Genomic DNA, 16,998 nt, shown 5'->3' on the forward strand with positions numbered 1-16,998 from the left:
TCTCTCTCTCTCTCTCTCTCCTCTTTTTTACCCACTCTCTCTTCCCTTCTTATTTCTCTCTTATTCGCTACGCACACCCCACTCACAGTTTTTCAATTTTTTTTCTTTTTTTTTTCTGTTTTTCTTTTTTTTTTCTGACAAAAAGAACAAAGAAAAAGTTAAAAACACGCGTCAACATCGTTTCGTATCGCCCTTTGTATTTCGGTGGCCTTCAAAAACGCCGGTATAAATCATGGTAAAAAGGAATGATGACTTGCTGTTTTAATTAAAGACTACGTCGTTTTGCTATCGCGTAATAAGCAGTGAGGAGGGAACGGGTTTATTCAGAAGGCAGTACCGTGAGGAATCGTCTCGTTTCGGTCGGATGGAAAAAAGAAAAGAGAATTATATTTCCCTAAAAACTACGCCACGCCGCAGAAAAAAGTGAGAAAGCTCCGCCAATTCGAAGTTTTCTCGGAGTCTTAAAAGTGAACGATTCTCCCGTAAAAGAAAGTAACTATTACTATTATCACATCGTATAAAAGTTACGTCAACTGTTGCTTGTAACGCTAATTACAAGTTCATGACCTAAAAAAAAAAAAAAACTTGGTCACTATTGACCAATGTAAAACGAACGCGAAGAAAAAGGAGGAGAGAGAAAAAAAAAAAAAAAAAGGAAGAAGAAGTAAAGAGAAATTAAGAACAAAGAAGGAAATCTTCGAAACATCGGTCGAGCTTTTTACCTCTTTCTTTTTTTGCCTCCAATTGAGCCCGATGAATCTAAAAACCAGCAAGGTGCTTTTACACACAACAACTTCCGCTTTCCATCGTATATGCAGTAACACTATTTTACACGAGATCTCGAGGAAAATTTCTACAAACAATAGCAGGAGAGTCCACAAGATAAGAGCAGAAAGATGTACTGGATTATAAAACATGATGAAAAAGAAAAATCGGTCCCCAAAAAGGACCGAGTGGGATACAAAGAAGAAGAATCTTACAAATTTAATGCGGATAAATAACTTAGGGGAAGGAAGGAAAAGAAGAGAAGAAGAAAAATTAGGAACAAATAGGAAAGAACGGAGAAAGAGAATGGAGAAAGAGTAGGAAGAGAGAAGGAAAGGAAGAGAGAAAGAGAAAGAGAGAGAAAGAGAGATACAAGAGAAAGAGAGAGAGAGAGCAGGAGCGAAGGAGAATCATCAAAAAACGATCGTGATGGTGCGATGGTAGGCTACAGGTCTACTATCCGCGACCCTGATCGGTGACCCTGGCGGTTTTTAGAAGCGCCTCGCTGCGATCAGCGTTAGATTGGCGGCCGACACGAGGGTGCTGACGTTGTTGCTTGTATTCGTGGCTCCCTGGCTGGCGGTGGGTCACTTCTTACTCTTCTTAGTGGGCGGCTCCTGGACGTCCTGCGAGTCTTCGGTGTCCTCGCTGTCTGTCGGTCGGGGCGTGTTGTTGCTGTCGTCGTTGTCGTTCGTGGCGAGTGAATCGTTCGTATCTTCGCTGGCGACGGCCGCTGTAATCGGCGTAGCTGGTTTATCCATCGAGTCTTCGGTGAAGGACGTGGTCATGCTGTTCTCGTCGATGGCCGCCGGATCAATACTGCCTAGTTCCTTACCGTTCAGTGCCGCTTCCTGATTGCTGTCGTCCGACGGTTCTGTCGCCTCGCCGTTGCTGGGCGGATGGGAATTGCCGTTCTCCGTGGAGCCTGGAATGCCGTCCAACAGCTCTGGCTTCAGCTCGGACGCCACGTAGTGGGTCCACAGAGCGAGCTCCACCCTGTGAGGGCTCCATGTTTTGCCGTTCGACGCTGGAACAAACAAAACGACGAAACCGCGTGTTAAACGTTATCGGATTGTGGTCAGGTACGTCGTTTCGTAATGTGTTTAATCGTTGGGAAAATTCACGACGAGGTTCACGGTGTAAACAACAACAACAGTAATAATATTTTTAAGTTTAATCTTCTTACTTTAATTTTCTAATTAATTTGTTGATGCTTTATGAAATTCTAAAATACAGTGCTCCTTTATTAAAACAGATATCATTTAACTCGTGGAAAAATTATTATTTATGGGATGATCTAATAGAGTTAATTAAGGATGACTTAATATTAATGAATTTCAAAGTTCCAATGGAATTATCTCTTTATTCGATTTCAAGTTATATAATCTGATGTAATTGGCAAACGGAATTGATAGTGATGTTTCAATATGAATATAGATAGAAGATACTTAAGCTTCATTCAGATTGCTCAAGTTGTTTGAATTCGAATGCAGTAAAATTCTGTTTATTTAAATTCATCGAGATAAACAATTCAAGTCGAGGTTGGAAGATCCTTAATTTCATTTAAAATTCGAAAAGATATTTCAAAACAAATATCTAGCAAATATCTAAAATTTATTTTCTGTTTTATTTCAAATTATTTTAATTTGTTGAAATAAATTTTAAATATACCTTTACTATATATATATATATATATAGAGAGAGAGAGAGAGAAAGGGAAAAAAGGAATATTTCAAATTAGAATGAAAAATTGATTTTAATTCAATGCGAATAATCTGAATGAACGTATGAATTAATAAATAAATTTTAATAATGATATCTTGTAAGGTAATATCTTTATAATTATTCAACTTTGATAATTTACATTTGAATAATGTATCTCCTTCTTTTTTTCTCTTTCATCTAAGAGTTATAATTATATTTATAAGATTCATAAAAAATTTATAATATAATTTACAAGCTTCTTATAAGCAAAATAATAAATTGCAAAACAAAAGTTGTAGTTGTAAACTAAGATAATTCTGTTCGATGATCGGTTGACAGTGACTGAGTAAACACATTAACAGAAACACTTACTTTGTTTGTTCAGCCTCTCCACGGTATTTTGAATGTGCTGAACAAAATTGAGGTACTCCTTGGTGGTATAATCGATGCCCTCGATTTCCGGTATTGCCATCAGACATTCGTCCGCCATGAAGGGTGCATTCTCTGGTGATGCTGCTGCTAATAAAGCTGAAGCCATTGTGGTACCTACTCCCTTTAAATTCGAGAGGGCAGTAATAGCTTGTTCCAGGTTTGGGAGTTTTTTGAACGCCTTTTTCGTTTCCGCCATCACAGCGCGAGGTGTGTTCACTTTTACTAAATAGGACAATTGAGGATAAAACTTCCCACGCTGCAAATAATAAAAAAGAATTTGACGTTAGAAAAATTGTTAACTTATGCGGGAAAAATATAAAAATAAATTGATATTTTAATATTTTGAAAGAAAGGAGAAAAGAAAGGGAGACTTAGTTCTTTGCAAATTCAATTGCAAGTTTAATTTAATATTATAATATTATTTTTTTTTGTTATCGATATTTTTCTCATTTCTTTATGATCGAAAAGAACGATCAGAATTTCAAAATTTATTGTATAAAAACAGAAATAGAACTAAGATAAGTTGGAAATCGCTCCACTATGCACAATGTACGTTCACTGTTTAAACAAACTTTAAAACTTCTAAAACTTCAATTGACTTTAGTAAAAGTTACTTAAGTCTAATTCACATTTTAGCTAAGAGTAATCATGAATCGTGCTATCTTTAACAAGTCACGTGATCGAAGAAATTCAAAATTTGCGTTACACGAATAATATTTTTATATTCAATTTTACAAAATTAAATAATAAATTCTAATTATTATTCGGGGTACAATTTATCTTAAGAATCTCGATGAATCGCTTATCCCGCAGAAGTCGAAAGAAAAATAAAAAAACGAACAAACAAATACAGAGCATATTGATTAAATAAAAATATTCACATTAAATAAAAACTCACTATTTGCTTCCACTTCATCGTTTGCACGAGTTCCTCGTGATTGAGATGCGCGTCCTTGCCGCGCGACTTGATCTTCTTTGGAAGCTCATTCTGGTACCTGGGAACAAAAAACGTCATCGGGTGATCAGTGGATGGAATGATCAGTGGATAAAACGTCAGGATGTATGCAAGATCACGGTTACAGGGGCTCGATTACATAACACGTTCGCGAGCGTGGAATCGCGGAATACTGATTAAAAATGCGGCCGCAAGAAGCGGTTTTCCACCTACTGACGCTCACGTGGGCTGGCAGACAACTGGCGTCGGAACACGAGCCAAATCGAGGACGCGTTCTCCGCATTGGATTTCCCGATATCCTGTCAAACTTCTTCCTCTATTTTACATCCCTGTATTTTTCGTTCCGTCGTAAAAGTTTTTTAAAATTTTTCTAATTTTTATTTTAATGGTGTAAATGATGCAATTAACTTTCTTTAATTTTCTTTTTCATCGTGTAATTAACATTATATTCGTGTAATTAACGATAAATCGTGTATTCCTCCTTAATGAAACGCGTTTATTAAATATTAAATATAAATATTTAGGAGATATTTTTCTCATTCATAAATAACGTGTGTGATGAAATTTAAATGAAGATTATGATATTCGATGAATTAATACGAGTTATTGCGCGCGAGGAAAATATTTTTAACAAAGAAGACTTTTATATCCTTTTTGCATATTTTGAATCGAAACATAATATACCTCTAACATTTCAAATCCTCGATCACAACAATCTACGACCTTCATTTTCATTCTTGACAATCTTAATTTAATAATCGCCTAACGTATTCACCGGCCATGCAAATCAATGTCCGCTAAAACTGGGATTTTAATTAAAAACATTAAAAACCCTTCACATTAAATAATTGAATAAAATATTGGTAATCTTTCAGACCGTTTAATATCAATTTTTGTTCAAAAGCCAAAATAATTTTAATTCAAAAATATTATCGATATTTTGCAATATATTGCAAAATATTTAAATTATTGGTCCAATTAATTGACACTTATTTATATTATTTATATGATAATAATACAAAAAATTATTCAAAATAACGAAATTCTTTAGAAAAATTCACTCGTTCAAAAAAATACCTACAATACAAATTACATTCCTTAATTTACCAAGAAATCAATATATAATACATTTAAACTAATCAACAAGATTCAAAATCACCGAATCATCAAGAATTCTTTATGTAAACTGTAATTGCAAACTGAAAATAACCTCTCTCCCCTCTATCTCTTTTATTTTCTCTTACTTTTACCTTTTTTTTTTTTTTTTTTTAAGAATCTGGTTTCGTTTAGCGGCAAACGTTCCGGTTCAGGTAACGTTTCCTCTTTTTCCCACCAACTCTTTCTTCGTCCCCATTATTCGGGTCATCGACACCGGGACAAGTTCTCTGTTCTTCGGAGGCTGCATCCGTGAACACGGCCGTGCAACGAGTGGGACAGAGAGAGAGAGGGGGTGGCAGCACTCTCTCGCGTGGTTTTATTGTAGGGTACTTTCGGAGGTCGGCTGAGATCAGCTGTTTGGCTGAACGGCTAAACTTAGTTACGGATAGTTTGTATTTCATTCATATAATGCGACAACTTGAACGTGTGTTTCTTTGAATTACTGGCTACTGGATGATTATGATTATGACTTATGATTGGTTTTTTTTGAAATAGAGCACATGGAGCCCGTTGGATGGGCTTGGTAATTAGCGTGATACATCGTTGATCGAAATGGTTAAGGATCGATTTACACGTAATCGTGCGTGATATTATTTGGATAAATTTTGCGGTCTGTTTGATTCGTACATATTTGTTTATTTGTTTATTTAACGGATCAATTATAGTGTACATATCGAAATGTATATTATATAAATTGGAAGAAATTCTTTTGGTTTTTTTTTTTTGGTGTTGAATTGAATTATTGAAATTAAGAGATTGAATATATATTATTTGGACAAGAAGGTAATAAATAAATTATGATCGTATAGTGGGGAGAATTAATCGTTATTTGTTGAATAAGTTGAACTTTTATTTATTCGAAATTAATAAAATTAGAATGAGTAAGGTAGAAATTGAAATAACAAATTAAACAAATTAATAACTCTATATTTTTATCTATATAAATTCATTTTATTCACTTCGAATTCTTTTTTCAATTCGTTTATTAAAATTTCTATTTAATTGTCCAATAAATAATTTATTAATTTATTATTAATTCAAATTGATTATTAAAAGATTTCTTCAATAATAACTCAGATAATCATAAATGAAATTTTTTCTTCAATGGACTCGAGTATATTATGGAGGATTAATCGATCTTTCGATATTCGTACTTTCAAATATTTAATAAATTCATTATTTTTAGATCCAACTTTAAAAAAAGAATTTTAATTTTTAATCAAATAAACTCTATTATTATCATCATAAAATAAATATATTTAAGTTTTTATGTTATTTGTAATATATTATTATTTATTCAAAGGAAGAACGATGGAATGGTGGAAAGATTAGGATTTTTGGTTTGCGGTGAAACTTGGACGATAATGAACCGTATTATCGTCCAAGGAAACAGTAGATTTAGTTTGTCTTGCAGCCAAAAGTAATTTCTCAAATTAGAATTTAACGTTTCATAGTTTTTTTTTTATTATTATTTTTGTTATTTTCTTTTAGCAATAAAGCGAAGATAAAAATAAAAAAGATCTTTTTTTCAGGAAAAATAAATTTTATTCGATAATCAAATAATAATTTAGAGAAATGAAAAATTATAAAACGGCAAGTTCATTTGTGACTAAAATATTCATTATATATTTGAACAGATATGTTAAAAGAAGTTTGGTTAAGTTTTATATAAAATTCAAAGGGGCCATAAAAATTTGTATAAAATATTTTTCATATTTTTTTCTGCTATTTAATTTTATATTCATAATATTATTGATCTTTATTTATCTTCCATTGGCATATTATTTTTTTTATGTTCAATTATTATTTTATTCTCATTAGTGTTATTTATTTTGTGCTTATACTAAATAAAGAAATAAATAAATAAGTTAAAAAGTTGGTAAAAATAAAAGGTTTATACGATTTTCTCGGAAGAAAAAAAAAAAAAAGAAAGAGGATATTGGATTGGTTCTCTTCTGGCTTCGATCAAATAGGTATAGGCAAAGAAGCCCTAAAAATGAGTTACAGCCACTTGATTCTTGTCAATCGTTGAATTAATATTAAACATGGACGTTTGAGATCGTGGGGCAAAATCTCACATATCTTTCCACAGATGAAGATATTTAATTAAAAAAAGAAAAAACGCGAAACAAGTATTCATTAATTTCAAGTTTTTTTTTTTTTCGTTAATTAGTTTGAACCGATTTATTAATACATTCGAAAGAAATGCAAAAAACCTTACAAGTTCGTGACGTACATGCTACATAGATTGATATAATAGATTATGATTATATTTTTTTTTTTAGAAAAAATTATTAAATACGCATAAATTCATTTCTGAAAATGTATTAAATATATATTCTTTACTCACTGTAGTAATTTCAAATGATTTACAAAACGATTTATTTGTAATAATTATTACAAACAAATATTACTATCACTCACTTGATTGTATCGAATCAGATTGTACTTTTTTTTATCGTCTTTTATATATTTTTATATCTTCATATTTTTCATAAAAAATCCACTCTTTTTTTATCTCTGAACAAAAGGAAAACAAATCTCGCAAAGGATCGCTAAGGATCAAGTGATCCGGATTAAAACATCCCTACCTGCAACATTATTCAACGTTGATTATCAAGAGGCAAAAAATAACTCGTAGATTTTCTATATTTTTCAACGTTTCGTTGTACCTGTTACATAAATTCCAAGAATTTCTGATCGATTTACAAGTTTTCTCCTCTTATAATCAGAATAAAACTCATAAAGTTTCCAAAATCTTTCATCGATTCTCTCTCTTTCTCACAATCAGAATGAAACATCAAAGGAATCGTTATTATTTTAAATGTTGATTATTAATAGAAAGTCTAAAAAATAAAAAAAAAAAAAGAAAGAAAGAAAAAGAAAGAAAAAAATGAAACAATTGGCCGAGTGGCGTAACGGTTTATTTCTTTTGGTGTACACGGTTCTTTTGAGCCATAGCTCGAAACCTTTTCAGGACAGAGGCTCGCGCAACCATTTTGAGAGGCTCTCGCGCGCCACGCAACGCAGTGCTGGGTCTCCCCGCTAAAACAACCTTGACACAATCGCCGTGTGCTTTAAAACTGGCGAGGAGGAGGATTGTGCCTCGCGAGAACTCTACAAGCCTTATTTTTCTACCTTTGCTTTTACGACGATCCTCCGCCTTCTTCTTTTATTCTCCTTAAACCTTCTCCACGCACACCTGTAATCCGCGAATATTTCGCGAATTCCAAGGGAACCAGTCCGTAAACCAGACGTCCACGGGACCATTCTTTCTACACGGGCCATTTTCACCGTGTTTTGAAACACACTTCGTTACCCAATGGGTACCGCCACGAATCGTTCTCCTCACTGGTCATAGTATGGGTTACATATATAGTGTTTATGGAATTTACATTTTAAGAAAAACTTTTAATTTGAAGATTATTTAAGATTTATTTTTATACTTGAGAATATTAAAAAGAATATAAATTTAATATCGTTGACCATTCTGAAGGTATAAAAAGGATTCAATTGTGATTTTTAGTATTTTTTAAAAAGTGGCATTTTTTTATTTTCGTCGTTTAACATTTTTTGTTTCTTCAGTTTTATTTATTACGCATAAATGATTATGAAATTAGATATTAACACAGATATTTATAATTTTGTGAATAGTATCCTGAAAAGTAATAAAATGTCAGGATATTTTTAAGTCTATGTAATCAAATTTTCATAATTTACAATTGAAAGTTGGATATAAAAAACATAGGAAATAGATTTAAAAAAACAATTTTTTTAATCACCAAAATATTTTTATTATTTATTGTGTATATATATTTATTTTTATTTTAATGAAAAAAGAATTTTACATTATTAAAAAAGAGGTTAAAAAGAAAAATCAGTAATTTAGTCTCTTCCGTGACCAATTTTCAATTGTAATAATTCTGTTGAGATCCCCTATCGATTTATAAAACTTCTATAAGATATAACATTTCCAAAACCACGAATAAAATAAGAAACATAGCTCGAGAACGAGTTTGAGAACCGGCGAGATGGCTTTAAGTTCCACGACGAGGAACGAGGTGTCCAAACTGTCGAAACACGTCTGTTCCCACACGTTTCACGGTTGACGAAATCAACAAATCCGTAGAAACGCTATTGAAGACGATGAAAGACACGGCAGTCGATTTATCGAGATCGAAGACATAAAATCAAGCAAAACGATGGCCAAATGGACGATACGGTCGACATTCGATCGCGAGCCGTTTGACCCGAATATTTTCATCGCTTTAACGAACTGGTGAATCAGCGAAAAGTGTTTCTGCGAACCGATGCTGAGTGTGTATATCACTTAACGGGAAAATCCAATGATATAAGAAAATATAGGAGGATTGTAGTCATGATCGTTTTGCATATGTTTCCTCGATCGACTTCGAAGGAGAATTTCTCCTCCTTCGTTCTCCACCTGAGTATCCTGTTGCCCTCGGGTTTCTTTAAACTGCAAACCGGAAAAACGTAATTTGACCGTGGCAAAAACTTGCGGTCTCACCGGCTTGCGAACGCTGTTTTTCACTAGGGTTATTGAAATAAAGAAATCTCATTCGGGCAATTGTTTATTTTAAATAAAATTTGTATAAAATTTGTATTTTATTTGATTTCATTCGCTGTTATTTTATTTTAAATAATTTTATCGAAGTAATAATATATTTCAAAGATAAATTATTTTAATATTTGTTATTTTATTTAATATTTAAATATTTATGCAATTTATTTGTAATATTATGTTTCTTGTATTTTTTACATTTTCTTTTAACTTTGATTTAAAAAAAAAATCAAAGAATTTAAATGGCGAGGAATAAAATTTAAATGATGAAAACTAACGAATATTGATTAAATTATTTTTTTATTTAAAAGATATTAAAGTGAGAATAATATATTGATTCAAAATAAAACTTTCGTATTGAACAAAATAAATAAACTCGTATTTTTGTTTATACTGAAAACTTTTGTTTTAGATATTTTGTTATCTCAATTACTCAATTATCATTGATCATATTTAATTCAAAACTCAAGTATTATATATTTTGATTCTCAATAGATATCAATAGTTTATAGATAATTAAAAGAGTTTTTGATTATATATTTCATCTTATTTTGTATTTTTTATTCATTTTATACGATAAAGACTATTAATACTTTATCGTGCAAAATATAGAAGATAAAATATAATTTAATCTTTTCATTGCCACGAATTTGCCCATTATATGAGGCCAATGTCTATATTTCAAGATATGAGATATGTTTATATCTCAATTCTATATTTCACTATAAACGTGCAAATTGAAGAAATTACTATGAACACAACGAATCCTTCATGTTGGCTGATAACAAATCTTTTTACACATAACCCTTTAATATATACCTTATATAAGAATTCAATGCTGAATGATTATAATCGCCTTTGATATGCACAGAATGTTTATTGAGTGACTACATTATTTTTAATTAGTTAAATATTGAACGTCTATAGTTATCTTTAATATATAAAGATTTAATATAAGTGATAATATTATATGTCTATAGTAATCTTGATATCAATTGTGAATATAGAAAATATATACAAAAAATTATTTACTTCTAAAAATTTTCATATTCATACTATTATTAAATATTTTTAAAAGAATTGTTGTATCTTTATCTGAATTTAAAATACCAGGAAAAATCCAAGAGCACTGACAGATATGCGGTTGGTATTCAGTTTGCTAGTCACAAAGGCAAAGCGTGTCCGCAATCCTTGTAAGTTTATCCTCTTAAGAAGCTACTTGCGGTGTACTTTTATGCGAGACTCGGTCGGTATAAAAGAAAAGAGTATCAATGAAGAGAAAGCCGACTTTTAAAGATACAACTGTCTTCGACATGCATCGTTCGGGGTTATTTGCCACGAAGCACACGTGGTGTTACGTAACTGTTCCTCACTGTGTGTTAGAAAAACAAACGATGGAAAGAGAAATAATCGACGAAACACAAGAGAGACCGTTTGAAAAATTTGTTGATCAACTGTTACACTTATATGCAGCATTATTGAGTTCATAAGAATAATAAATAAAATGAAGTGAATTATAAAGATAGATATAATTGAGTGTAAAGTATCATTTAGATAAAGTTTAAGTATTATTCAGAATACTGTATTATTGTAATTCTAAGAAAAATTTAAAGAAATTATAATTACTTAATTGTAAAAAATATTTCAAAAAAACTTTATTTGTTATTGCATCAAATATTATTTGAATATATTTAAAAATTAAATATTAAATAAACTTAAAAAGTAAGTATTCGATTATTAAAAAAAAATATCTGAATGTTAAAAATGTGAAATCCACTCGATATCAAAATTCCATTGAAAATTTCAATTCCTCAGCATTCGATAAGTAACCACGTTGCACTTTTTTCCAAATATCCCAACTTCCACGATAATTTCTCACTGACACAGAATTCTTTATATTCACCTTCTAACTTCTCGACATGATTCAAAGAAGTCTGAGACACTGCGTAACGATGACGAGGCATCGATGGATGCCGTAGAAAAGTAGCCTTGACGTAAACAACTTTACCAGGAATGAAAACAACGGTACTCCCCTCTCCAACCGGAAGAAAGAACTAGCATGCAACTAATGTCTCCGTTACCAAATCTGTCGTCATTTCTGATAGATTATCAATAAAAATAGAAATTTGTTTAAAAAAATAAATTTTTATGTATATCAATGATGAAATAATAATATTAATAAACGATTCAATATAATCATTCATCAATAACTATCCATATCCATCAATTGGATTGAAACTTGAAATCTCAGTAGATTTTTTATCTTATTTTTTTTAAACGAATATGCGATTCTCTGAATTTGACAATTAAATATTATCGTGATAATATTATGCCGTAATATTTAATTGATACAAATATATTCTTTAAGATAGACCTGAAATTACTAGATTGGTAGTTAAACAAAGACTGCGAAATATTTACATATCTAGAAGAGAATTTCAGCTATTTTTTTCAGTTAATAATTTTCAATAATCTTTATAATAATCTTTATAGCTACTTTCATCAGATTCAAAAGATTTTTATTACTGTTATTACCTTTTAATAATTATAATATTTTGTCAATAATTATAACGCCGATTTTTGAAATGAAAAAAAAAAAACACGCATTCTGCATATTATAAAAGATAGACTTTTAAAAGATAGAGAAAACCTGATTCATGATAATCGAAGTCATCATAAAACGATTCAACGACTAGTGGCAAAGGAGATGCGGAAAAGCGGAATACAGAGGATAAGAGTTTGATCTATGCAGAATTAACAAAAACAAAGGAAAGTGGGGATAGAAAGACGACCATCGTCGAACGAAGAATGAATAATTAAACGGCGGAACGCGGTGATCGTGGATGGCAAAGATTCCATTATTATTACCCGATTCCGGTCGTAGTCTCGTAGGAAAGACTAAAAAGCCGTAACGTGGAATTTAACGAGTCTCGAACCTGCCTTCAATTAATTAAGCCAGACGTGACGCCAGTGGAATTGAAGCTCGTGCCGTGAAAACTCGTTGTCGCGAACGCTCGTCAACGGGAACTGTCCCGATTCAAGCATTCGCACCGAATTTTGGCGAATTTAACGGCATCGTCTACAGTTCAACCGATAGAGAACCAGGCAAATCGGATTCTCCTTGATAAATCCTCGTTTTTATCATCTCCACGCTCTAAATTCCGCGTATCAGTCTTGATAAACGAGCTTTATCCAGTCTTGTCTTTGGTAATTTGTATAATGAGAGGGAATTGATTCTTAAGGGATTGTTGCTTTGTAAGTCGAATCGGTAATTTCTTATAATAAATAAAATGTTTGAAAAGTTTGATTTGAAAACGATCGAAAACATTTAACACTTAAACTTTTTAAATTTAAATTAATCAAAAAAATTAAAAATTAATTTTTACACAATTCTTGAAATTTTAAAATTAACTTTAAAGTTTAAGAGACGTTAAACTATAATGGAAAAGTATATATGTTTATAAACATGGCATAAATATAGATTTGAAAGATACACTGATATCTGTAACAAAATTCTCTAGACGAATGGTGATTTTAAAATAATAAGAAACAAAAAATATACTATTATCGTTTTTTATCACGTCTTTTGAATATTTTTTGAATCACATAACTTTAACCTTGAATTATCTTCCTTAAATATGATAACAAATTAGAATATGTTTGTTGTGCACAATTAACCTTTATGTTTGTACATATATATATATATATATATGTATGTATAACCTCAGTTTATGTGAAATCAGGACGCGAATGAATAAAATAAAACAAATTGTTGGCAAATAGTAACACAACTTTGTTTCCTTTATAATTTATAGTACTCAATTATGTTAAAAAAAAAGTTTTTTGTTTCAAAATAATATATTTATAATATATCTATCAAATACGACCTAACAATAGAAGTCAATACAAGTGAATATACGATCATTGATTAGTTGATGCTTTCGCTTTCAATCTCACTTGCCATAAAAAAAGTAACAAAAACTGTTTTGTTAATAAATACTATTTATATTTTAATGTAATTTGTAATAATAGTAATATAGACATTACATAAATAGAAGTGTCGTGAATTTTTAGATATTTGAAACTTTTAATAACTTTATTTAGAAAAAAAAACAATGTGCATCAACTAACCGTTAAAAAAAAGGAATTGCGAAAACAAGAGTGGAGAAAGGTTTGTTAATCATGTCCGAGTCAAGGTAGTTGTGTGACGCCGTGAAAGCGACGCCGGCGAGTCGCCTCTTTCACTGGCATCGTTGCCAGTGCGACGGTCGCTAGAAAATCCATTTAATATTAACAAAAATATAGAAAAATATCTATATTGTATTTTATCATATTATTAGATTTTTCCACTAGTTTTTTTTTTAACCATTATTATACAAACACTAGGAACAATATTAATACACAATCATAATGGCAACGTTGAAATTTCCTCGATGAGATGGCATAAAATTCCCACAAAAATTTCTTGATCAATATCATAAAAGATTAAATAATATTAAATTTTTTAACTTATAATTAAAACGATCGAAGTTTTTATATTGTGTATGAGTGTAACTGAATATAAAAAAAATGTAATTGATTCAAATCACCACGTGACAAAACGAATCCTTTCTACGAATACTATAAAAATAAGATAACTATTGGTTACATCTTTTGAAGCCGCCGCTCTTCGCGATCGTCGTCGATCATGCCAATAGGAGAGAGTAAATATACTATCTGGAATTGTAGCTAGTCTCATGAGGGGGCCATACGGGTACACACACAACATGCGGTATGTGGTAGCAACTGGCGCGCCACGGGTTCATTGTCCCGTGTGTGCCCGTGGTGGAAGCCCCTCGTTGAAAAGGAGGGCCCGTGTATCGGGCGTAATATGTCGACGAAATATCGGACATCATAGGGAACTTACCAGTTATCCAACTTGATCAGCTCCTCGGGTTTTTTCGTCTTATGATCAGCCTTGAGTCTGAGGGCCTGCGGATAAAGCTTCAGGACGTGTTCGAACTGACTCGCTGTGCCCTCCGCGAAGAAAGTTGCTGTGTCTTTCACGGAAGCCATTGTGATAACTGAGCTTCGACGAACGGCCGTTGGGGCGCAGCACTAACGCCTATGTGCACTATACACGTCTTTGTCGCTCCCCCTCAAGAGTCTCTATTCTCTTTCTCCTTCTCTTTCCTCTTCTATCTTCGTCCAGCGATGTCTCACTTTCTTTCCTTCTCCCTCTCTCACTTCTCCGTGCACCCCTCTCCGCGCGTGCCACGGGAGAGGACCGACCACGCGAGAAATCCTATTTTACCCTCTGACTCGTTCGAATTCTCTCGGTTTCACCGGCGGCGGTGATACGCGACACACGCGTGGGACGCGTTCACGATCGGCGCACACACAGTTGATCGGTGAGAAAGAAAATATCGACGATAGCACGCGTATAAAGCGGACTTCACTACCAGTCTCTTTCTATCTCTTTCTCCTTCTGGCTGTTTTTCGATTTCCTTGAAATATATTTCTTCACGTTTCCAGGATGATGTTCTAGCTTGATACTTGTCACGATATATTATACGTACAGAGATGTTTACACGGAACGTGATGTGTTGCAGAGCTACGAGGTCTCGTGCGTACACTCTCGTAAGGGAAAATCACCGTAGCTGCACGCCGAGAACTCGCCTTCGGACCTCGTTCGACTGTCCCGGGTGGGGAGCGCGACTCGACGTCGCCAATAGGGAGCAGCACTGCTCGGCGTGTTTCTGATTTCTCTCTTTTCCCCTTAATACCTCTCTCTCTTTCTCCGTCACGTCCTTCCACCTCTTTTCCACCACCCTTATTATTTGTACAGAAAATTTCAACCGTTGCGTGCGGGCACGCATGCACGAGGATCAACGATACGGGATAACGATAAATAATAGGATCAACTTCTATAAAAGTAATATTACAATTTTATTCTTTTAAATACGACAATAAAGGGAACGTGAAAGATACGCGGCAATCGGAACGCAAAGAACCTCCTTTCTCTTCTCAAGTCTCTGTCGAGCTCTTGAGAACACCCGGGTTTCCCTCGGCGCCAGATCCTTCTTCTTTTTTTTCCCTCGCTCTCTCAGAGAGCTTCGTACGAATACATGCGGTTTCCCCGCCGGATGTCCGCGAAGTATAGACTGTCTCCCCCACCTTTTAGTACTCTTCGTACTCACACATCTACAGTAGAACTCTCGGAATACACACGGCTTCTAGCGTACTTCAATCGTCCGCGCGACTATACACGCGAGTTCTGTAAGGGTACGTACCCCCTTTTCGTTCTATTTACTCACGATTGTTTTTGATTCTCGTGTTTGCCAGGACTTGTTGTATGGACGGTTCTCATATAATTGTTTATATACCTTCGAGTCAAGCAGGAAAATTTCACGCTGAAGCGTCGACAAAATCCCGTTGACGATCTCATCGACGACAAAGATGACGGTGATGATGATGAAGACAACAAGGACAGCGATGAACGGCCGCTGTCTTTTTCCTTCGCGAGAAATGGCCTCGGTTTAACTCTATCACACGTCCACCTCCGTACGAATCACCACGTTCGATGGCTATGTACGCGCGCCTGTCTCTGCACGACTCCTCACACTGTGTCTTTCTGTCTGCCTATTTCGTTGAGCGCGTGTGAGTGCGCGCGCGCATACTCACGACCGACCGACCGAGCGAGCGAAAGAGCGGGCAGAACGAAGCTCGAAGCCTTCACTCGAAAAACGGGAACACACGGAGTGTAGTGCGCGCTTAAGCAAAGACCACGTATAGCCAATCGTTTGCTCTCACTGTATACTGACTGTAGTGAAACGGCCGACCGACTGAGGGCAGCGCCTTCGCTGCCTTCTGCTCGTCCCCTTTTCCTCTTACCTCTCGGGACACTGCACCACCACTAAAGCGCCCGACCCTATCTCCCCTCTACATAGATCCGCTCCCACTCATTCCTTCTCTCTCTCTGTCTCTCTCCTTCTAGCCTTCTATATATCTCTATTTCTCTTTTATTTCTGATCTATTTTTCCTAATACATAAAACGAAGGAATGGAAGTAATGTGAAATGCATTTTATCATACATAATATTTCATTGTTGTGAAATTCGTTTTGACGACAAACTGTATTATTTCTCGCGCGACCCCTCTTCGTAGACTCTCACGAGCAGCGGACGCGCTCGATACCTCCTCGTGAAGGCGCGCACCGTTCGCTCGATCGCGCTGGGTCGTCCGACTGGAAATCGATGCTAAAGCCGGGGTAGAGGCGCGCCAGTGGTGCCGTACCACGGCTGGCACACACTGTGTGCTCTAACACAACTTCGATACCGTTGTGTGCGCGCTTTACGTGATCACACCGTCACACTCTATACTGAGCAAGATTAAATAGTGTGCGTTGACGGCATGTGTACACA

General features: G+C 34.0%; 1 protein-coding gene across 2 annotated transcripts in view; it reads right to left on the reverse strand.

Annotated features, from left to right (window-relative positions):
• The window catches only part of LOC107995600 (uncharacterized), a 21,108-nt gene extending 4,922 nt beyond the window's left edge, over window positions 1-16,186 (reverse strand). The window contains exons 1-5 of one of the 2 annotated variants that reach the window (XM_017053213.3): window positions 14,503-14,923; window positions 3,800-3,896; window positions 2,842-3,157; window positions 1,601-1,792; window positions 1-1,498 (exon numbers count right to left, since the gene is read on the reverse strand). The exon at window positions 1-1,498 is cut by the window's left edge and continues 4,922 nt beyond it. In XM_017053213.3, coding sequence (XP_016908702.1) covers window positions 1,353-1,498; window positions 1,601-1,792; window positions 2,842-3,157; window positions 3,800-3,896; window positions 14,503-14,651 — 900 coding nt within the window. In that variant the 5' untranslated portion in view covers window positions 14,652-14,923 and the 3' untranslated portion in view covers window positions 1-1,352. Of the gene's footprint in view, window positions 1,793-2,841; window positions 3,158-3,799; window positions 3,897-14,502 lie in introns of both variants that reach the window. The other variant, XM_017053211.3, reaches the window with a different exon arrangement.
• Window positions 16,187-16,998: the final 812 nt, after the last annotated feature.

Source organism: Apis cerana, linkage group LG14 (assembly GCF_029169275.1).
Source record: "Apis cerana isolate GH-2021 linkage group LG14, AcerK_1.0, whole genome shotgun sequence".
Taxonomy (NCBI): domain Eukaryota; kingdom Metazoa; phylum Arthropoda; class Insecta; order Hymenoptera; family Apidae; genus Apis; species Apis cerana.